Source organism: Thamnophis sirtalis, unplaced genomic scaffold, assembly GCF_051295495.1.
Source record: "Thamnophis sirtalis isolate CommonGarterSnake01/CBP01778 unplaced genomic scaffold, rThaSir2_p1.2 scaffold_9, whole genome shotgun sequence".
Classification (NCBI taxonomy): domain Eukaryota; kingdom Metazoa; phylum Chordata; class Lepidosauria; order Squamata; family Natricidae; genus Thamnophis; species Thamnophis sirtalis.
In genome coordinates, this window is record NW_028261389.1 from 77,468,058 (window position 1) to 77,490,289 (window position 22,232).

Below are 22,232 nucleotides of genomic sequence, written 5' to 3' on the forward strand. Positions count from 1 at the left end.
AGGACAAGAAGCAATGGGTGGAAACTAATCAAGGAGAGAAGCAACTTAGAACTGAGGAGAAATTTCCTGACAGTTAGAACAATTAATCAGTGGAATTGTATGTTAAAAGCGTATGAATTGTTTTGAGATAAAAGACGCGGCTTTTATTGATGGTAACTTCAAGAGCCGAGGTGGCGCAGTGGTTAGAGTGCAGTACTGCAGGCCACTTCAGCTGACTGTTATCTGCAGTTCAGCGGTTCTAATCTCACCGGCTCAAGGTTGACTCAGCCTTCCATCCTTCCGAGGTGGGTGAAATGAGGACCCAGACTGTGGGGGCAATATGCTGACTCTGTAAACCGCTTAGAGAGGGCTGAAAGCCCCATGAAGCGGTATATAAGTCTAACTGCTATTGCTATTGCTATTGCTATCTTTTTTTCCCCCCCTTCAGTATTGGCTGTCCTTTTAAAAAATAACATATGCTGATTTTTAGGACTTACAATTAGCATCCTGTGTTTTAAAAATGGCAGGTAAGGGGGTTCACAATTGAGGACGACAACTGATCAGTAGGAGATACAAGTGGTAGTAAATGGGTTCGGCTACAGGGCACAGCCCAATTCTCTCCAGAATTGTATGTTAAAAGCGTATGAATTGTTTTGAGATAAAAGACGCAGCTTTTATTGATGGTAACTTCAAGAGCCGAGGTGGCGCAGTGGTTAGGGTGCAGTACTGCAGGCCACTTCAGCTGACTGTTATCTGCAGTTCAGCGGTTCTAATCTCACCGGCTCAGGGTTGACTCAGCCTTCCATCCTTCCGAGGTGGGTGAAATGAGGACCCAGACTGTGGGGGCGATATGCTGACTCTGTAAACCGCTTAGAGAGGGCTGAAAGCCCCATGAAGCGGTATATAAGTCTAACTGCTATTGCTATTGCTATTGCTATCTTTTTCCCCCCCCCTTCAGTATTGGCTGTCCTTTTAAAAAATAACATATGCTGATTTTTAGGACTTACAATTAGCATCCTGTGTTTTAAAAATGGCAGGTAAGGGGGTTCACAATTGAGGACGACAACTGATCAGTAGGAGATACAAGTGGTAGTAAATGGGTTCGGCTACAGGGCACAGCCCAATTCTCTCCAGAATTGTATGTTAAAAGCGTATGAATTGTTTTGAGATAAAAGACGCAGCTTTTATTGATGGTAACTTCAAGAGCCGAGGTGGCGCAGTGGTTAGGGTGCAGTACTGCAGGCCACTTCAGCTGACTGTTATCTGCAGTTCAGCGGTTCTAATCTCACCGGCTCAGGGTTGACTCAGCCTTCCATCCTTCCGAGGTGGGTGAAATGAGGACCCAGACTGTGGGGGCGATATGCTGACTCTGTAAACCGCTTAGAGAGGGCTGAAAGCCCCATGAAGCGGTATATAAGTCTAACTGCTATTGCTATTGCTATTGCTATCTTTTTCCCCCCCCCTTCAGTATTGGCTGTCCTTTTAAAAAATAACATATGCTGATTTTTAGGACTTACAATTAGCATCCTGTGTTTTAAAAATGGCAGGTAAGGGGGTTCACAATTGAGGACGACAACTGATCAGTAGGAGATACAAGTGGTAGTAAATGGGTTCGGCTACAGGGCACAGCCCAATTCTCTCCAGAATTGTATGTTAAAAGCGTATGAATTGTTTTGAGATAAAAGACACGGCTTTTATTGATGGCAACTTCTTCTTTGGTTTAGGACAGCCACCGGACAATGACAAATATATCAGATGAAGTCTCTAGTGAGGAGGGGCCGGAAACTGGATACCCTTTACGGCGGAATGCTGAACGCGCTTCCAGCGATTGTGCGTTTCGAAACAAGAAATCTCATCACTATAAGAAACATTTTCCCGTAGAGGTAACAGCACTTTTCGTGGTTGCTGAGTAAAACTTTTTTAAGGGCATCAAATTCACGGGTACTTTTGGGGGCGTGTAAAGAGCCGTGGGGGGCAGAGTGTAGCATTGCAGGCTAACTCACCGCCCACTGCCAGGAGTTCGATCTTGACCGGCTCAAGGTTGACTCAGCCTTCCATCCTTCCGAGGTGGGTAAAATGAGGACCCAGATTGTTGGGGGGACAAGAGGCTGACTCTGCTTAGAGAGGGCTGTAAAGCACTGTGAAGCGGTATATAAGTCTCAGTGTTATTGGTACTCCTTCCCTCCCTTCCTCTCTTCCTTATTCCCTTTCTCATTCTGCCTGTCTGGTGGCACAGTGGTTAGAATGCGGTATTGCAGACTAATTCTGCCTACTGTCAGCAGTTCGATTCTCATCGGCTCAAGGTTGACTCAGCCTTCCATCCTTCCGAGATGGGTAAAATGAGGGACCCAGATTGTTGGGGGCAATGGGCTGACTCTGTAAACCCCTTAGAGACGGCTGTAAAGCATTGTGAAGCGGTATTTAAGTCGAAGTGCTATTGTTATTGCTATTTGCCCAGCCTGGCAGGGTGGAGGGATCAAGTGTATAAGTAGCCTGGAATTAATGCGCAATCACAAAAGGGCTAGTGGCTGATTTTCCCTAAGCTTATTTAATTGTTCCCAGGTATAAGCTGCCAAATCGGGAAGATTCCTGTATTAGAGGCTGAACGTACTTAGCTCAAACTATGCAGGAATAGATCCGGTGGTTTGTGCAATAACATCCTATGGCTCTTCCTGTCTTGTTCAGGATGTCCCCAAATCAGGCACCAGTTGCAGCTCAAGATGTTCGAGTTCCAGGCAAGATTCGGAGAGTACCAGGCCAGAATCGGAGACGGAGGACGTCCTGTGGGAGGATTTCTTGCACTGCGCCGAGTGCCGTTCGTCCTGCACCAGCGAGACTGACGCGGAGAATTCCCAGGTCAACAATTGTGTGAAGAAGGAATACAGAGACGACCCCTTTCATCCGGTGAGCAGAAGAATAAATGATGTAACAGAATCATATATAACAGAGTTGGAAGGGACCTTGGAGGTCTTCTAGTCCAACCCCCTGCTTAGCCAGGAAATCCTCACAACATTTCAGACAAAGGGTTGTCCGGAGTCTCCTCTTTTTTAAAATAGTATGTTTTGTTTTATCATAAAAAAATAAAATACAAAAAAAACAAAAACAGTGATTACCGTATTTTTCAGATTATAAGACGCACCTGGACTATAAGACGCTCCTAAATTTAGAAGAGGCAAATAAAGGTTTTTGGCTCCCTCGTGCTGCATTTTTAGCCCTTTTTGGAGACTTTTTTCAAGGCTTTTTTCAGCCCGTTTTTGAGGCTTTTTCGGTCTGTTTTGGATGCGTTTCCTGGGCCATTTTTGAGGCTTTTTTCCAGCTATTTTTGAGGCTTTGGGGGGCTGTTTTTTTTTAGAAAACGGCCCGAAAAAAGCCTAAAAAACAGGCTGGCAGGTGGTTGGGGCTTCAGCAATACTCGCTCTATAAGACACACAGACGTTTTCACTCCCTTTTGGAAGACAAAAAGGTGCCTCTTATAGTCCGAAAAATACGGTAAATACATTTAACATTGGACATGTAGGATCCACCCTGGCTGGGTGATGTGTGTGTATAATGTCATAATATATTACTATATAAGATATTATATAATATAATAATATATATAATATATTCTGATAGGAACAAAGAGGATTAGGGGACAGGAGGCTAAAACATATGAGGAACGGTTGCAGGAACTGGGTATGTCTAGTTTAATGAAAAGAAGGACCAGGGGAGACATGATAGGAATCTTCCAATATCTCAGGGGTTGCCCCAAAGAAGAGGGAGTCAAGCTATTCTCCAAAGCACTTGAGGGCAGGACAAGAAGCAATGGGTGGAAACTAATCAAGGAGAGAAGCAACTTAGAACTGAGGAGAAATTTCCTGACAGTGAGGACAATTAATCAGTGGAACAGCTTACCACCAGAAGTTGTGAATGCCCCAACACTGGAAGTTTTAAAGAAAAGACTGGATAACAGGTTGACTGCTTTTTGTGCCCCCACGTGCGCGTGCGCGCACACACACATACACACACATTCTAGGTTGCTTCTCTCCTTGATTAGTTTCCACCCATTGCTTCTTGTTCTGCCCTCAGGGGTTTTGGAGAATAGCTTGACCCCCTCTTCTTTGGGGCAACCCCTGAGATATTGGAAGGTTGTTATCATGTCTCCCCTGGTTCTTCTTTTCATTAAACTAGACATACCCAGTTCCTGCAACCGTTCTTCATATATTTTAGCCTCCAGTCCCCTAATCCTCTTTGTTGCTCTTCTCCGGAGTCTCCACATCTTTTTTAGATTTCTATTTATGTGGAGCTTGTCAAATCTGTCTTAAAGCCGTAATCTTTCTTCGTCCCTTCATCTGCTGTTGCTCATGTCGTTTTTGTTATTATTTGTTCCTATGCAGTGTTTCTCAACCTTGGCCACTTGAAGATGTCCGGACTTCAACTCCCAGAATTCCCCAGCCAGCGGATGCTGGCTGGGGAATTCTGGGAGTTGAAGTCCGGGCATCTTCAAGCTGCCAAGGTTGAGAAACACTGTTCCTATGGCTTTACAGAACCTTTTATGACCAGCTTTTTTAATTTATTCATTTATTTATTTGTTCGGCAGGGCCATTTGCCTTGGTTCCATAGCTCGAACCCCGGGCTGGAGAAAGTCAGTGCCATTGTGTGGGAAGGCAACGACTGCAAAAAGGCAGATATGTCCGTGCTCGAGATCAGCGGCATGATCATGAACAGAGTGAGTGTCTGTTTTTTTATTTTCCCCTAAGGTCTAAGATTTGCCCCAATGGAAGAATGATGCTTGAGATGCTCTTAAGAATTGAAGTCTAGAAGTTGTTGCTATTTCCTTACATTGTAAGAGCTGTTGGGATGTAACTCTTGCTAAGCTAAAACCTCTGGGGAGTTTCTCTCCAAAATGAAATGCATTTGTATTTGTATTTATTATACTTGTATGCTTTTACACTTTCTTTGAGCTGAACTCAGATTCCCTTTTTCGTGCATCACAAACCCCTTCCGGAACTGGATTCGTTAAAAAAGCGAAGCTGTTATCAACCTCTTTGTTTTTGCCTTTTTTTTTTAATCTTCAGGTGAACAGCTATGTCCCGGGAATCGGGTACCAGATTTTTGGCAACGTGGTCTCTTTAATCCTGGGACTGACGCCGTTCATCTTTAGACTTTCCCAAGAAAAAGACCTGGAACATTTAGCCACGCACACGGCTACCGAACTCTACGCGATCGCCTTCGGCTCAGATGGGAACATCATGGTGATATCCATGGTCATCGTCTGCTTCGTGGTGCGGGTTTCCCTGGTGTGCATCTTCTTCTTCCTCCTATGTGTGGCTGAGAGGACTTACAGGCAGGTAAGAAAACAATTGACGTACAGGTAATCCTCAATTTACAACGGCACGGAATAAAGAGACATATGGCCATTTTTCACACTTACGACCATGCCGGCCACCTAGTCTTCGGGTTTCCGGTGCTCCAGTGAGTGCAAAAACCAACTGACGTTCGCTTTTGCATGCGCCGGAAACACAACACGTGACTTTCCATGTGCTCTGGCCAGAGGTGATATTCAGCAGGTTCTGACCAGTTCTGGAGAATTTTAAGTAGTTCAGAGAACCGGTAAATACGCCCTCTGACTGGCCCCGCCTACATCTATTCTCTGCCTCCTGAGTTCCAGCTGATCATTAGGGAATGGGGATTTTGCAGTATCCTTTCCCTGGAGTAGAGAGGAAATGTGGATTTTGCAATATCCTTTCCCTGGAGTAGGGAGGGAATGTGGATTTTGCAGTATCCTTTCCCAAGAGTAGGGAGGGAATGGGGATTTTGCAATATCCTTTCCCTGGAGTAGGGAGGGAATGTGGATTTTGCAGTATCCTTCCCCTGGAGTGGGGAGGGAATGGGGATTTTGCAGTATCCTTTCCCAAGAGTAGGGAGGGAATGGGGATTTTGCAGTATCCTTCCCCTGGAGTAGGGAGGGAATGTGGATTTTGCAGTATCCTTTCCCTGGAGTAGAGAGGAAATGTGGATTTTGCAATATCCTTTCCCTGGAGTAGGGAGGGAATGTGGATTTTGCAGTATCCTTTCCCAAGAGTAGGGAGGGAATGGGGATTTTGCAGTATCCTTTCCCAAGAGTAGGGAGGGAATGGGGATTTTGCAGTATCCTTCCCCTGGAGTAGGGAGGGAATGGGGATTTTGCAGTATCCTTTCCCTGGAGTAGAGAGGGAATGGGGATTTTGCAGTATCCTTTCCCTGGAGTAGGGAAGGAATGGGGATTTTGCAGTATCCTTTCCCAGGAGTAGGGAGGGAATGGGGATTTTGCAGTATCCTTTCCCTGGAGTAGAGAGGGAATGGGGATTTTGCAGTATCCTTTCCCAGGAGTAGGGAGGGAATGGGGATTTTGCAGTATCCTTTCCCAAGAGTAGGGAGGGAATGGGGATTTTGCAGTATCCTTTCCCAAGAGTAGGGAGGGAATGGGGATTTTGCAGCATCCTTCCCCTGGAGTGAAGAGGGAATGGGGATTTTGCAGTATCCTTTCCCAAGAGTAGGGAAGGAATGGGGATTTTGCAGTATCCTTTCCCTCAAGTGGGGAGGGAATGTGGATTTTGCAGTATCCTTTCCCAGGAATAGGGAGGGAATGGGGATTTTGCAGTATCCTCTCCCTGGAGTAGGAAAGGAATGGGGATTTTGCAGTATCCTTTCCCTGCCACGCCCACCAAACCACGCCCACAGAATCGGTAGTAAAAAAAAATTAAATCCCACCCCTGTCTCCGGTGCATGCGCATGCATTCCAGTTTGGGTACTTGGTGCCGAAAAGGTTCACCATCACTGGTCTAGTTAATGAAAAGAAGGACCAGGGGAGACATGATAGCAGTGCTCCAATATCTCAGGGGCTGCCACAAAGAAGAGGGAGTCAAACTATTCTCCAAGGCACCTGAGGGCAGAACAAGAAGCAATGGGTGGAAACTAATCACGGAGAGAAGCCACCTAGAACTAAGGAGAAATTTCCTGACAGTGAGAACAATGAATCAGTGGAACAGCTTGCCACCAGAAGTTGTGAATGCTCCAACAGAACAACGAAGTTTTTAAGAAGAGATTGGACAACCATTTTTTGGGTGGACTCCAAGGTCCCTTCCAACTTCGTTGTTCTGTTCTTTGCAAAAAAAAAAAAATTATCAGTTTAAATATTGCTTACCTATGTCTGCAATCCATTCTTGTAAACCAGGCCTTGAGTTAACCCATTCATTATTTTTAGAATAAGTATTACCACAAGCAGATCCTTTGTGCACCTTTTGATGTCTTGGGAGATCCCTAATATTGGGGAATCTAATAAAGAAATAAGCCTCCTTAATACACAAGAACATCAGAGTTTGTTGCAGAAAAATCAAAGCACGCATAGATAACTGATTCAGCAGGATTCATTAATTTCTTTATATACGTAATAATAGATGAATAAATGTATGATACCAACAGAAGATTCTTCCAAGGTGGTACAAGTTAGAAGCAGAACACAAGCAGGAGAGAACAGTTTCATTCCGTGTTCAGAGCAGACAGAGGAGTTTAAACTAGTTTACGTCTCAGAGCAGCAAGCTCAGAGCTTACAGACTAGTTTCAGTTTCAATTCTCAGCTAAGCCACGCCCAGACTCCAAGCTTAAGTTTCTGTTTCCAAAAACAGCCCTCATTGGCTGACCCAGTTGCTATGCCTATTCATTGGCTGACCTATTCCAGTCTATGAATATTCATACTCGGACAAAGAAACAGTTGTGTAAATAATTATGGTTGTATTTAGCGTGTTCGTCCTGCCCCTGAAAGGAATTACAATGAAGAATTGTTATTTGCTTCATTTCAAACTCCTGTGTTTTACAGAGATTGCTTTTTGCAAAACTTTTTGGCCATTTAACATCCGCCAGGAGAGCTCGGAAGTCAGAGGTTCCACATTTCCGGCTAAAAAAAGTCCAGAATATTAAAATGTGGCTTTCCCTTCGCTCCTATCTAAAGGTTCGTGGTTATTTACTTATTTCAACTTCCGCCTAAATTAACGCCATAGAAGGCGCTATTGATGCAATTGAGGCTTAAACTTCCCCCCCCCGACCGTCCCTCCCCCCCCCCACACAATTCAGGTAGTTGTTACGTGATTTTTGTCCCATTTAATGACCTTGCTTGCCACGTTCTTATGTGAACTACTGCAGTTGTTAAATGAGCAAAGTGTTCAGATCTGGTATTCAGCCGGTTCGGACCGATTCAGGCGAAGTGGGGAGCTTCGATGATCAGCTGGCCCACCCACCCGCCTGTCCTTTATTTCCTGCTTTCTAGCTCATTTCAATCGCGGGACGCAGCGGACTCCCCCTTCCCCCCCCCATTCACCGTTGGTTTTTATTTTCAGAGGCGAGGCCCTCAACGTTCAGTGGATGTGATTGTTTCCTCTGCTTTCTTGCTGACGATTTCGGTGGTCTTTATCTGCTGTGCACAGGTAAGGAGCCTGATGGGGACTGAATTCCTTCGTGATGTTATGGCAATGTTTCTCAACCTTGGCGACTTTATTTATTTATTTATTTTTTAAATTTATTTTATTTTATCAATTTCATATATACATTCACAATTATATGATCTCATAACTGTTATTAATAATATGTATTTATAACAATTTTTCCTACTGTTGACAATATACTTGAAGATCCATCTTATCTTACAACGGTCCTACTTCTTCTTCCCTCCCTCCCTCTTTCCTTCCCTCGTTTCTTCTCTCCTACTCCCCCTCCTTCCCTCCCTCCTTCTCTCCTTCCCTCCTTTCTTTTCTCCTTCTCTCCTTCCTTTCCCCCTTCCTTTCCTCCTTCTTTCCCCCCTTCCTTCTCTCCTACATTCCCTCCTTCCTTCCCTCCTTCCTTCCCTCCTTTCTTCTCTCCTTCCTTCCCTCCTTCCTTCTCTCCTACATTCCCTCCTTCCTTCCCTCCTTCCTTCCCTCCTTTCTTCTCTCCTTCCTTTCCCCCTTCCTTCCTCCTTCCTTCCCCCCTTCCTTCTCTCCTACATTCCCTCCTTCCTTCCCTCCTTCCTTCCCTCCTTTCTTCTCTCCTTCCTTCCCTCCTTCCTTCCCTCCTTTCTTCTCTCCTTCCTTCCCCCCTTCCTTCTCTCCTACATTCCCTCCTTCCTTCCCTCCTTCCTTCCCTCCTTCCTTCTCTCCTTCCTTCCTCCTTCCTTCCCTCCCTCCTTCCCTCCCTCCTTCCTACCCCCCTTTCTTCTCTTTCTTCTCTCCTTCCTTCCTCCTCTCCTTTCCCTTCTCTCCTTCCCCTTCCTCCCCTATACCCTTCCCATTCCTCCCCTCTTTCCTACTCTTACATTCCCTCCCATTCTTCCTCTGAACCTTGGCGACTTTAAGTCCCGTGGACTTCAACTCCCAGAATTCCCCAGCCAGCTATGCTGGCTGGGGGATTCTGGGAGTTGAAGTCCACGGGACTTAAAAGTTGCCAAGGTTGAGAAACACTGTCTTATGGGCTCTCACCATTATTCTTAATGTCCCTTGGCTTTGAGCAAGCAAAGCAAGTAGTAATCAATAGAACGAGGGACATGGAGTTCCAAGAAGAACTAAATAGGTTGCCTCTCCACAGTAGGGACAGAATCAAACAGGGTGTGTAGGAATCGGCAAGATATCTAAATGACCTGATCTCCCCAAAACAAAGAATAGCTTTCTTCAGAGCCAGATTTAAACCTTCTTCCTTCAACACTCCTCCAGGGCAGGTATAAGAGAACACCTATAGCCGAACGCGTTTGTATACGTGGCAAAGGAGAAGTGGAAGATAATTTGCATGTTCCATTACACTGCGAGCTACGCAGAGCTTGTAGGTCTGCGCATATTCTCCCCTTATTAGAGAGATTGCCAGGGAGGGCAGACCATTTCTATCTAGGCTTCCTCCTCCGGGACACTAACCCGGATACCACGTATGCCGTGGCAAAGTTCTGTGCGGCTGCAATGTCCATAAGAAAAGAATTGGCGGGAAGGAAGGAGGGAAGGAGAGAAGAAAGGAGGGAAGGAAGGAGAGAAGGAGAGAAGAAAGGAGGGAAGGAAGGGAGGGAATGTAGGAGAGAAGGAAGGGGGGAAGGAAGGAGGAAAGGAAGGGGGAAAGGAAGGAGAGAAGGAGAGAAGAAAGGAGGAAGGAAGGAAGGAGGGAAGGAGAGAAGGAGGGAAGGGGGAAGGAGGGAAGGAAGGAGAGTAGGAGAGAAGAAACGAGGGAAGGAAAGAGGGAGGGAGGGAAGAAGAAGTAGGACCGTTGTAAGATAAGATGGATCTATGGGATGGTAAGAAAGCAATCTTCAAGTATATTGTCAACTGTAGGGAAAAAATTGTTATAAATACATATTATTAATAACAATTATGAGATCATATAATTGTGAATGTATATATGAAATTGATAAAATAAATTTTTTTTTTTACAAAAAATTGGCTACAGAAGTATAGCACCATCTTGTACCAATTATCTGGACATACCTCTAACAATCTCTGGACCATTATGTTATTAGCCACTTTTAATGTCAATACTTTTTAATTATATTTTAATGTTAGTATTTTTTAATATAGTGTAAAAAACTAATGTGTTATTGCTGGTCTTCGACCATAATAAAGATTTTACTTACTTACTTCATGTCGAAATGTCGCAGGTAAGCAGCCTAGATAAGTAATAGCCAAAGTAATAGCCAAAAGCTTGTCGATCAGAAAAGTCGGCAGTTCGGCGGGTTCAAATCCCTAGTGCCGCGTAACGGAGTGCATTCCCGTTACTTGTCCCAGCTTCTGTCAACCTAGCAGTTCAAAATGCAAGTAGAAAAGAGGGACCATCTTTGGTGGGAAGGGAACAGCGTTCCGTGCGCCTTTGGTGTTTAGTCATGCCGGCCACATGACCACGGAGACGTCTTCGGAAAGCGCTGGCTCTTCGGCTTTGAAACGGAGATGAGCACTGCCCCCTGGAGTCGGGAATGACTAGCACAGATGTGCGAGGGGGGAACCTTTACCTTGGAAGAAGTTGGAATCCCTTTACTTCTGCCTGTCTACTCAGAAATAAATCACATTACAATTAAAGCCGAGGTGGCGCAGTGGTTAGGGTGCAGTGCTGCAGGCCACTTTAGCTGACTGTGATCTGCAGTTCAGCGGTTCAAATCTCACCGGCTCAAGGTCGACTCAGCCTTCCATCCTTCCGAGGTGGGTGAAATGAGGACCCGGACTGTGGGGGCAAGGTGCTGACTCAATTTGCAAAAAAATTTGTAAACCGCTTAGAGAGGGCTGAAAGCCCTATGAAGTGGTATATAAGTCTAATAAATAAATAAATAAATAAATAAATAAATAAATAAATAAATAAACGGCTTGATCCTCAGGAAAGTGAGGATTTCACATTATTGCAAGAGGAGTCGTTTATTCGTGAATTTTATTCAGTGAAAGATAACTACGGCGCCAATAGAGAATTAACCCCTCTTTTTTTTCTTCTTCTTTACCTCAGCTGCTTCACGTCCATGCGGTCTTCCTTGACTGCCATTATAATTGGGAACTGGTCATATGGTGCATTTCATTAACCCTTTTCCTTTTGAGATTTGTGACACTCGGATCCGAAACTAGCAAGAAATACAGCAATACGTCCATATTGCTTACTGAACAGGTGAGAACTTTCCCCCCGGGGTAGTCGGGGGGGAAAAAAATCCCCTCAAGACTTTTAAGTGTACACTCATCGGTATACCGCTAAAATGAAATAGGAAACTGAGAACACTGTATATCTACGGAAATTCATAGTCATTCAGGTCCTGGCTGGCCCAGAGGTGTTTTTTTTCAAGAGGCAACTTTCTTTGTTTTTCCTTGAAGACATTTCGCTTTTCATCCAAGAAGCTTCTTCAGTTCTGATTCCTGACAGAACTTCTGACAGAACTGAGGAAATTTCTTGAATGGGAAGTGAAGCGTCTTCAAGGAAAAACAGAGGAAGCACCTTTGGGAGCAAGTAACTGTAATTTGATGCTCTGTCCTTGAAATTATTCTCGTTGGAATAGCAGTATCTTATAAGGGAGGCAATGGCTCAGTGGCTAGGACGCTGAGCTTGTTGATCAGAAAGGTCGGCAGTTCGGCGGCTCGAATCCCTAGCGCCGCGTAACGGAGTGAGCTCCCGTGACTCGTCCCAGCTTCTGCCAACCTAGCAGTTCGAAAGCACGTACAAAATGCAAGTAAGAAAAATAAGAACCACCTTTGGTGGGAAGGTAACAGTGTTCCGTGCGCTTTCGGCATTGAGTCATGCCGGCCACATGACCACAGAGACGTCTTCGGACAGCGCTGGCTCTTCGGCTTTGAAACGGAGATGAGCACCGCCCCCTAGAGCCGGGAACGACTAGCACGCATGTGTGAGGGAATCTTTACCTTTTAAAGTACCAAAGGAAAGACTTTATTAAAACCTTTATTAAGCACGTTACCTCATTGTCTTTTGTTTAATCGTTTTACAGTTCTTCGTGAAATAATAATTGACAGGCCTGCCTGAGTTAATTTAATTTGGCTCGTCAATTATACATTTCCCCGAGACTCTTGGGCTGAAGTTGCCCGGCTTATGAGTTGTTTATATAAATAAACATTTTAAAAAAAAGATAATGAAAGATAAACACTATGTTTGGAATAAAATACAGCTCCTTGAGGTGATTGTTTGTTTTAACCTGTTTCTCTCTCCCCCCCACCCACCCCGGATTAATAAACTTGTACTTGAAAATGGAAAAGAAGCCGAACAAGAAAGAAGAACTGACATTGGTCAATAACGTCTTAAAACTCGCTACGAAGTTATTGAAGGTGAGAATTTCAAAAACGGAAACGGTTTTGGTACCGGTAAATAGACCGATCGCTCTCAGAGAAGGTCTCTTTTGAGATTGTCATCTCATTCCCCTTTGCTTTCCGCCTGTTCTCGGATTTAAACAATTAAAAAGAAAAATTAAATCCTGCCATTTCTGTTGCAGAAGAGTGCCAAAAGGGTCAGGAGTGGATTTAAAAATTTATTTTATTAATAAAAATTGCAGCAAAGGGGTCCCCTGCCTTGTTGCTGGGTGGGCGTGGGACAGGGGTGGGTTGCTTGCCAGCGTTACTGCTGGCTCGTCACGCAAAAACTTTTGCTCCCCATGTGCGCGCGCTTGCAGCTAAAAAAGGCCTGCACATGCGCACAATGTTCGAAAAGGGTGGGAAAAAACATTACATTTCTGCAATGAAAATTGTTCTGTGCATGCGCAGAAACGAAAATCAAGATGCCACTGTCGCCAATAGAACCAGTTTTTGGGCGTGGCAGGCTGAATTATTAACCTACTCGGCCGAACCCGGTAGGAACCCACCTCTAGTGTAGGCGTGGCCATGGTGGGCGTGGCCACGTCAGCCTCTGCACTACAGGCGGAAGTGGGGGGTGTTTTTCACCCTCTCCAGGCTCCGGAGGTTTTTCTTGGCTTTCAGCCACCGAGATTCTGGTCTTGTTATTAAAGGACATTCCCATTAAGCGTGTCTCGGCTTTCCTTACTGGATGGAGGAGGGGGGTCAGAACAGGTACCTTAGCAATAAATTAAAATTCATAACCATCAGTGGAAAAAGAGTAGTTCTCGGCTTACGTCATTTTTGTGGCTAAGCAAGAGTTGTTAAGTGAATTCATTTTACCGCCTTTCTTGCCACAGTTGTTAAGTGAATCTCTGCAGTTCTTAAATTAGCAATACGGTTGTTTGGTGAGAATTTGGCTTCTGCATCAACTCTGCTTGGCAGAAGGTCGCGAAAAGTGACTACAGCCGTTCATAAATAGGATCCAGTTGCCCAGTGGCTAAGATTTTGATCAGGTGACCGTGGGAGTGCTGCCCACCGTCATATGTGTGGAAAACGGTCATAAGTCCCTTTTTGGAATGCCGTTGCAGCTTCCAGTGGTCACGAAAGGAATGATTGCAACTGGGGGAACTAACTGCATTTCTTCCAATTAGACCGTTTATATTTCTTCCATTTATATGAGGTAAATTATATTTCTTCTTCCCAGGAATTGGATAATCCTTTCAGATTATATGGACTAACAATGAATCCTCTCCTTTACAACATAACACAAGTAGTTATCCTATCCGCCGTTTCGGGGGTAATCAGCGACTTGCTTGGATTTAACCTAAAGGTAACTTTCTCAATTACGCCCTTAATTTATTTTTTTTAATTTGTGGAGGTCTTTTAGATAACCATGATTTCATGCTATGAAGTAACCGTTGCATCATGTTATGAAATTTCTTTTAATTCCAGTCTTAAAATATTGATAATGAACGTCTGAACACACAGAATGGTAGCCCTGGCATAATTTTTATATTTTTGTTTTGTCAATTTCGTTGCTTCCTGCCTCATTTTAAGGCTACCCTTACAGTCATAAAAAGGAAATGAAAGGCAGTAGTAAAATACTAGAACTCATAAAAATAAGCAATGAAAAAAAGGAACACGAGAATGAAATTGGACCGGCTCAGACTTGAGTAAGCTTTGACTAAACACGCGATTGGCAATTTATTGCAACTTTATTTGCAATAAAAAGAGCTTTAAGTGGAAGCCACTATTTGCATCCTTCGAAGCCGTTAGATAATAATTGATGGACGTAAGCGATGGAACAACTTTTCAGTGGAAAGAGTTTGTGACAGATTTTTGTCGTTTCTATTTTTCAAACACGGCTCTGAAAGACGGCCAAGTACTTTCCTGACATAATTGCAGGCGTAGATTTTTCTATTGAGATCCTCCCCCCCCAACCAACCAAACTCGCATTTGATAGAAGAGAATATTTGCTGTTGAATTGTGAGGTCCTTTTGGTGTTTCCTTAATGAATTTCTTGCCGATGGTTCATTCCCCGATTAGGAAAAACATCATCCCTAGTAGAAGAGAGAGGGGTTTGTGCAGAGGAGGAGGAGAAAGAGGGAAAGAGGAGGAGGAGAGAAAAAAGAAAGGAAGGGAGAAGGAGAAAGAGGAGGAGGAGAGAAAAAGGAGGGGGGAGAATGGAGGAGAAAGAGGAGGAGAGAGAAAGGAGGAGGGAGGCAGAGGAGAAAGAAAAAGGGAGGAGAATGGAGAAAGAGGAAGAGAAGGAAAGAGGAAGAGGAGGAGGACTGTGGGGTCTTTAATGCTCTCTGAGCTTGGTGGTTTTCTTGCAGACGTTTCATTACCCAATTAGGTAACATCATCAGTGGTAGAAGGGAGGGAGATTTGCAGAGAGGAGGAGGAGGAGAAGAGGAAGAGGAGGAGAGAGGGTCCCTTATTGCTCTCTGAGCCTGATGGTTTTCTTGCAGGCGTTTCCTTACCCAATTACGGAACATCATTGGTGCAGGGCTGAGGTTACCTCGCTGGGAATGAAACATCTACCAGTGCTGACAGAGCAAGTCACTAGTGTAATAGGAGAGCAAACACTCCTCCCTTACTAACATTGATGAGGTTACATAGTTTGGTAATGAAACGTCTGCAAGAAAACCACCAAGCTCAGAGAGCACCAAGGACCCCACAGTTCTCCTCCTTCTCCTCCTCCTCCTCCTCCTCCTCCTCCTCTCCTCCTCCTCCTCCTCCTCCTCCTCCTCCTCCTCCTCCTCCTCCTCCTCCTCCTCCCTTCTTCCTCCTCCTCCCTTCTAGCACTGATGATGTTACATAGTTGGGTAATGAAACGTCTGCAAGAAAACCACCCAGCTCAGAGCGCACCGAGACCCCCCCCCCAGTTAAGTTTCTATCATCTTGTCACACACTCCCACCTCTGACGCCAGAGGAGGACAAGCCCAAGATAAACAATGGAATGATGACGATCCATCTTTGGCTTACCACCGTTTTTTATTTCAGCTTTGGAAGATCAAATCCTGACCCTCTTCCAAGGCGGGATGCCGACGTTGCGGTGAAGAAGACAACTAAGAAAACCGAACTGCCTCCACGCAGCCCTGCCGCGCTCGATTCGCAATCTCTTTACGGACATCCGTTTACGGAGGAGAGAGAGAGGAAAAAAATAATACAAAACCCCAAAGTGTTTACAACTGACAAGACTAGTGCAATCCGAATATTTATTTTTACCTTTTCGATTTTTTTTTCTTTTCTTTTAGGAAACTTTTGTTTTAGCTGACAGCGTGTTTGGTCACGGGCTTTTGGTTACCGAAAGGGTCAATATATATATATATATATCAAATCGGCTTTGCGGATTTGTGAAAGAACGAAGGACCTTTTAAAGCTATAAAGCCGTTCTCGTTACAGCAAATTACGCCCGGAAGTCACTTTATCGGAGAAAGTATTACCACGTATTTAGTACGTTTTTTTTATCCACTGCCCTCGAGATGCGGGGCGTCGGCACACCAGCATATTGTCCCTTACAGTAGAAAATTACGCTGACTGTTAACGACGGCGCATTATGCCAGAGGAAGCATCAGTGCAAAATCCAGCAGCTTCTCTTAACTCAAGGGATTCCAGGACCCAGGTGGGAACTGTGGTTTAAACGTGACCGGATTTCAACAAGGTGTGTTCCCGAGCAAGTCAACGAGTGCTCTTCCACGATGGATTTTTTTTTTCGTTTTTTTTTTTTTTTAGCTGAGCAATAATTGTAAACTGTTACTTCACTGTAAGATATTTTGATAAAAAATTAGCTGTAGTATTTATTTGAAGACGTGGAAGCTGTTTGCCCAGCTCTCTGCCGCTCAGTATGCGCACTTTTGTGATTATTTTAATAACGATCTTGATATATATAAAGTATATCACCGAAGTGAGTACACGCCCCTCACATTTTGTAAATATTTGAGTATACCTTTTCATGTGATAACACTGAAGAAACAACACTTGGCTACAATATAAACTAGTGAGTACACAGCTTGTATAACAGTGTAAATGTGCTGTCCCTTCGAAATAACGCTAGTGTCGATGTTTTGTGGCGCCACCATTATTTTCCAGCACTGCCTCAACCCTCTTGGTTAAGGTTGTTAAAATATTGACACTTTGGGCCCCATTTGGACAATTATCACTTAGGGGTGTACTCAATTTTTGTTACCAGCAGTTTAGACATTAATGGGTGTGTGCTGCGTTATTTTGAGAGGACAACACATTTACACCAAAGGTGGGTTCCGGAACCTGCCGCAACTGGTATGCTGCAATGGGGACGGGCGTCCACCACGTGCACGCGTGCTGCGCACCTGTGCGCACCCACCACCCGTGAAGCTCCAGCTGCTCAGCGGAGCATCGCGCAGGCTCCGTACACTGCCTGCCATGCGCAAATGGCCCGGTTGGGTCAAATACAGCTCAGGAACGCGGGCGGGTGGGTGGGCCTCTGCAGCCGGTGCCTGCTGCTCTCAGCAGGCACCAGTACACCTGTACTGGGATGTACCTCCTGCAACCCACCACTGATTTACACTGTTATACACGCTGTATACACACTACTGTACATTGTAGCCAAGTGTCTGTGAAGTTTCCAAAAGATGATCTAATTAATTTACGAGCCTCGAGACAAAGTTCAAAAGAAATCCATCCATTTATTAGGATCAACATTTTGCATGTTCTTCTGCGGAGCCGAAACTGATTTCCGCTTTATGGCACCTCAGCTTTACCCCTGTATCCCCTCCCTTCTGTCTGTGTCATAAATCACATCCACCAACAAGGTGCTGCGGCAGGCTATGAACGTGCGCACTGTTACAAGTTGACAGTGTCATTTCTTCAGTGTTGTCACACGAAAAGATACACTTAAATATTTACAAAATGTGAGGGTGTATATTATGGTGCACTATAGGGTGATAATCTTGCCGTTGCGATTGGGCATAAAAACGGAAGTGTGTGCTCGACCCAAACATTCTCTTTTTCCGCACAGTACACTATAATATATGTGACTATACCACACAGAGGCTTTAAACTGAACTCTTCAACAAGGTGTATATTATAAATTATAAAATGAAATACCGGTTTTCCCACCCTGTTCCTAATCCTTCCCAGCATACCGTATTTTTCAGAGTATAAGACGCGCTGGAGTATAAGACGCACCAAGATTTTAAAGAGGCAAATTAAAAAAGTTTTGCACTCTGCAGACCTCCTAAAAACGACCCGTATTTTTTTTTTAAAGGGCATGAATAGCATTTAGGATACTTGTAGAGTGCTCCTGGGGGGGGTGGGGCGGGGGGCAAAAACGAGCAAACAATGGCCTGTTTTTTGCTCATTTCTGCCCTCCTCAAGCCCCCAGGAGCACTCTGAAAGCCTCCTAAAAACTATGCACGGCTATTTTTGGTGAAGGGGGCGGGGTTTCTGGAGGCGAAAAAATGCTGTATCCAATGTATCAGGCGCACCAGATTTTCAGCCTCCTTTGAGGGAAAAAGGTGCGTCTTATTCTCCGAAAAGTACGGTATTTTGGAGTGAGCGTATTTAAAAATCAAACTGAGAATTTAAATACTGAAAGCACAGGCAGGTGGGGGAATGTCTTCCTTGTTTTCAAACACATGACAGACGAAATTTATTTCCGGTGAAAGGAAGAGCCATTATATTGGATTTCCTAAACTCTGTTTATAAGCCAATTGCGGATTATTTCAGGAACTGTGTTTCCTGATGTACGCACACTAGTGGTGGGATCCTGCCAGTTTAACAACCGGTTCGGTGATCATGTGTTTTGCGCCCTTACGCGTGCGTCCATGCCCTTGCCTGACATGCGCTGTTCGAAGTTTTACTAAAACTTACCTTCCACGTTACTTCTTGTGGAGTAAGGAGTAACACAGCTGAGCTGCGGCAATCCTCTTTGCCGTGCTAATCAGCTGAGAGGATATAGGTAAGCAAAGCACAAGGGCCGGCGGTCGAACCTGTCGGGGCGTACCCGTTCGCTCTCATCTGATCGCCGGAGCTACCAGTTCACCTGAATCCCACCGTGACCACACCCCCAAAATTCTTGAGTTTCCTGAAAGAAAAATAATAATCCAAAATTCCCAATTTGCCTCTTTGCTCTGGAGGAAGTTACAATACGCTGAACTTCCCAACGTATTTTTGGAGTGAGTTATGTTTAAAGATCAGTCGGTCGGACTGCGATTTAAAAGTTGTGACCTGAAAAGACAAAGAGATTCTCTTCCTTGTCCCAAAGGTGCTTTTTTCCCCAAGAGGCAAACTGGACTTTCTGGTTTTTCTTTTGAAGACGTTTCGCTGCTCATCCCAGAAGCTTCTTCAGCTCTAACTGAATGGTGGGGGAATGGAAGGATTTATATTCCTTGGAGAAGCTGGTCATTTGCATCCTTTTAGAGAGTCGTTGAGGCCACCTGAAGGTTTAGCTGTGTCCTCAGGGACACCTGAGTGGAGAAGCTGGTCATTTGCATCCTTTTAGAGAGTCGTTGAGGCCACCTGAAGGCTTAGCTGTGTCCTCAGGGTCACCTGAGTGGAGAAGCTGGTCATTTGCATCCTTTTAGAGAGTCGTTGAGGCCACCTGAAGGCTTAGCTGTGTCCTCAGGTCGCCTGAGTGGTGCTAAATCTCTAGATAAACCTCCAAGCGGCCTCAACGACCCTCTAAAAGGATGCAAATGACCAGCTGTCTGCAAGGAGTATAAATCCTTCCATTCCCCCACCATCCAGTTAGAGCTGAAGAAGCTTCTTGAGATGAGAAGCGAAATGTCTTTAAAGAATAAAAAAACTCTATTTGTCTTTTTGGGGAAATAAAAGCATCTTAGGATACCATGACCTGGATGACTGAGAATCTCCATAGACATATACTCTTCCTTGTTTTTCTTTTCTTTTTTTAAACCTGAGCATAAAATGACGGGCTCAGTTTATTTCTGGCTCAAGGTAAGAGCCATTTAACGGGGTTTCTGTCATTTTCTAAAGCTATGTATAGGTTTATACGTGCAGACAGTAATAGTCAGTTTTGGCTTTAGTGGTAATAATAGTAACTAGTGGTTAGTTATGCAGTGAAGAAGGGTGATGCCTACAATTGAGTTACTTTGATATGATGTGCACAGCTGTGGCCTAGTGGGGAGCAGAGAAAATGCTATTTGTTCGTACGCAGAGCAGAGGTGGGATCCGACTGGTTCGAACCGGTTCAGCTGAACCGGTAGTAACTTGGCGGCCTCTGGAACCGGCAGCAACCCAGGCCTGCCACACCCCCGAACCAATTCTCTCGGTGGCGCCATCTTGTTTCTGTTTTCTGCGCATGCACAGAGCAATTTTTGTTGCACTGGGCGCGTGGCGCATCCTGAGTGAACCAGCAGAAGCGGCAGCCGGAACCCACTCTTGACGCAGAGACCTCTGGATTTCTGTTGTTTAGTTGAGCGGTCAACACAGGAACGCACAATAGTCGCTTATGACAAGTTGCCACTCCGTTAGGTGAGATCAAAAGTGGTGAATATGTGTTGGAGGGCAGCCTGGTGAAATTTCCCTAAAAGTCCATCCTAGTCGGAAAGCTATACCAAATTTGAATCAATAAAAAGTTAAAATTATAGGGTCGATCAGGGGTGTCACACACCATTTCATTGAGGGCCGCATCAGGGGTTGTGTTTGACCTCGGGGGGGGGGGCGGGAGTGGGAGTGGCCAGGGTGGGTGTGGCCAGCTTGTGGCGGCCCAAGTGATCTGCCAGAGAAAACGGGTTTCCAGTCTCCGTTTTCGGCTGGGAAGGCCTCCTGCCAGCGAGAATGGAGCTCAGGAGGGCCTTCCCCGAGCTCCGTTTTCATCTTGAAGACAGTTGCAGGAGGCCATCCCAGCCGAAAACGGAGACTGGGAGCCCATTTTCGCTGGCAGAGCACTTGGGCTGGTCCTCCCCTGTTTCCAGGACGGCCCCCACGGACCAGATTTAGGCGGCCCGCGGTGCAAATCCAGCCCCGGGGCCTTGAGTTTGATACCCCTGGGTTAAACGAATTGTTATTTGGAGGAAAAGGATCTGTTGGTTTTTGGTTTTTTTAAAAGAAATCTGCCGAGAACAAAGTCTTTGTGAAAGTTGGCTTACATTATCAAATTGCAATCAAGCGGGGGAAAAGATCCCGTCGTATTAGGTTGAGTAGCTCTGGTAGATCCTGCATTTCTCAGCTGATCCCGTGAGTTTTGAGTTTTGAAAACGTATTGTTAAAAGTAAGTAAGAGAAAATAATGGAGCTGAGCAGAAAGAATATGTAGACAGTCGCTTCCTCTGCAGAATTATTACAACTGATCTTGTGTGTGGTATAAGATATTTTTATATATAAAGTAACGCAGGCATTTTGTATTTTATTTGTCGCTGTACTAATGACCAAAGTATCTTCTGTTGTATTATTTGTTTGTTCACCCTTTTCCCCCCACTCAAAAGAATGTGTTACTAGAGCTTTAACAACATGCAATGTGTAATTTATCACGTTAAATTTTGACACACAGGTGACCCGTTCTTCTTCATTTGTGCTGTCCGACGTTCAGGTTATGTTTAGGATAATAAGTCTGTTTTATATATTATTTTTTGTTCCGAAATACGGTACAGACCTACGTAAGAAGCTAAATTTTACAAAGAATATATTTTAAGACGAAAACAAACGAACAAAAGAACAGTATGAATTGGAGGAGGAGTTTTGCGTAGCGATCAGAAATCATATTCCATTCTGCCTTACCATTCTTTTAAATAAAAAAGAAGAAGAAGAAGGAAAGAAAAGAAGAGATGTTTTCATAAAGAAGCATTCTGGATTTTTGTTTCGTTTTTCAGTCTCAAAATACGGAGGGCGTCCTCATTTGAAGGCAGCGTTTTTGAGTTTTGATGGTGAACGTACCATAACTTTGCAATTTAGTGGTTTGCTGGTTTGGTGCACTATTTCTGGTTAGCATTAGCAGACTTAAGCATGGGAACGAGCAGAGAGGAAATGTGAACCTCACAGAAACGACAGGTTTAAATTGTGCCATCGGTGTATCAAACCTGCCCTTGAGAAGCTATCTTAAATATCCCTTTATTTGACAGAGACGGCGGTTAAGGAGAATGTGGCAAATGTTGTTTAATTGTTGTTGGCTAATGTTTGTAACCGGCAACGTGCTGAAGCTTGGAATAAAATATGTGGCTAATGGTACAATGTTGAGTTATTCCTTTGTGGGTTGTTTTGAGGTGTTGGGGTTTTTTTGCTACCAAAGTTTTCCTGTCGGGCACCAACAGATCAGATCCGCACATGAAGGTCTGATTAAAGCGATTTATTGCTGAACAGCCTCTGGACAGGATTCTTCTAGAACTAGAAAAGGATTAGAACCACAATGGCGAGCCTATTGCATGCTTGCCACAGTTGGCGCGCAGAGCCATTTCTAAGGGCACACGATGGCGGCGTCCTGCCATCTCCAGCGTGCATGGGTGTGCTGGCAAGCTGACTTTCGGCCGTTTTTTACTCTCCG

The 22,232-nt window shown here is 44.7% G+C and overlaps 1 protein-coding gene across 2 annotated transcripts in view; it reads left to right on the forward strand.

Annotated features, from left to right (window-relative positions):
- PHTF2 (putative homeodomain transcription factor 2) overlaps positions 1-17,150 on the forward strand; it is a 47,754-nt gene extending 30,604 nt beyond the window's left edge. Inside the window, exons 8-17 of one of the 2 annotated variants that reach the window (XM_087722351.1) lie at positions 1,704-1,862; positions 2,665-2,883; positions 4,559-4,687; positions 5,037-5,309; positions 7,817-7,948; positions 8,334-8,420; positions 11,431-11,586; positions 12,651-12,746; positions 13,954-14,079; positions 15,756-17,150. In XM_087722351.1, the coding sequence (XP_087578477.1) occupies positions 1,704-1,862; positions 2,665-2,883; positions 4,559-4,687; positions 5,037-5,309; positions 7,817-7,948; positions 8,334-8,420; positions 11,431-11,586; positions 12,651-12,746; positions 13,954-14,079; positions 15,756-15,776 (1,398 nt within the window). In that variant the 3' untranslated portion in view covers positions 15,777-17,150. The remainder of the gene's footprint in view (positions 1-1,703; positions 1,863-2,664; positions 2,884-4,558; positions 4,688-5,036; positions 5,310-7,816; positions 7,949-8,333; positions 8,421-11,430; positions 11,587-12,650; positions 12,747-13,953; positions 14,080-15,755) is intronic. The other variant, XM_087722352.1, reaches the window with a different exon arrangement.
- The last annotated feature ends 5,082 nt before the right edge of the window (positions 17,151-22,232 follow it).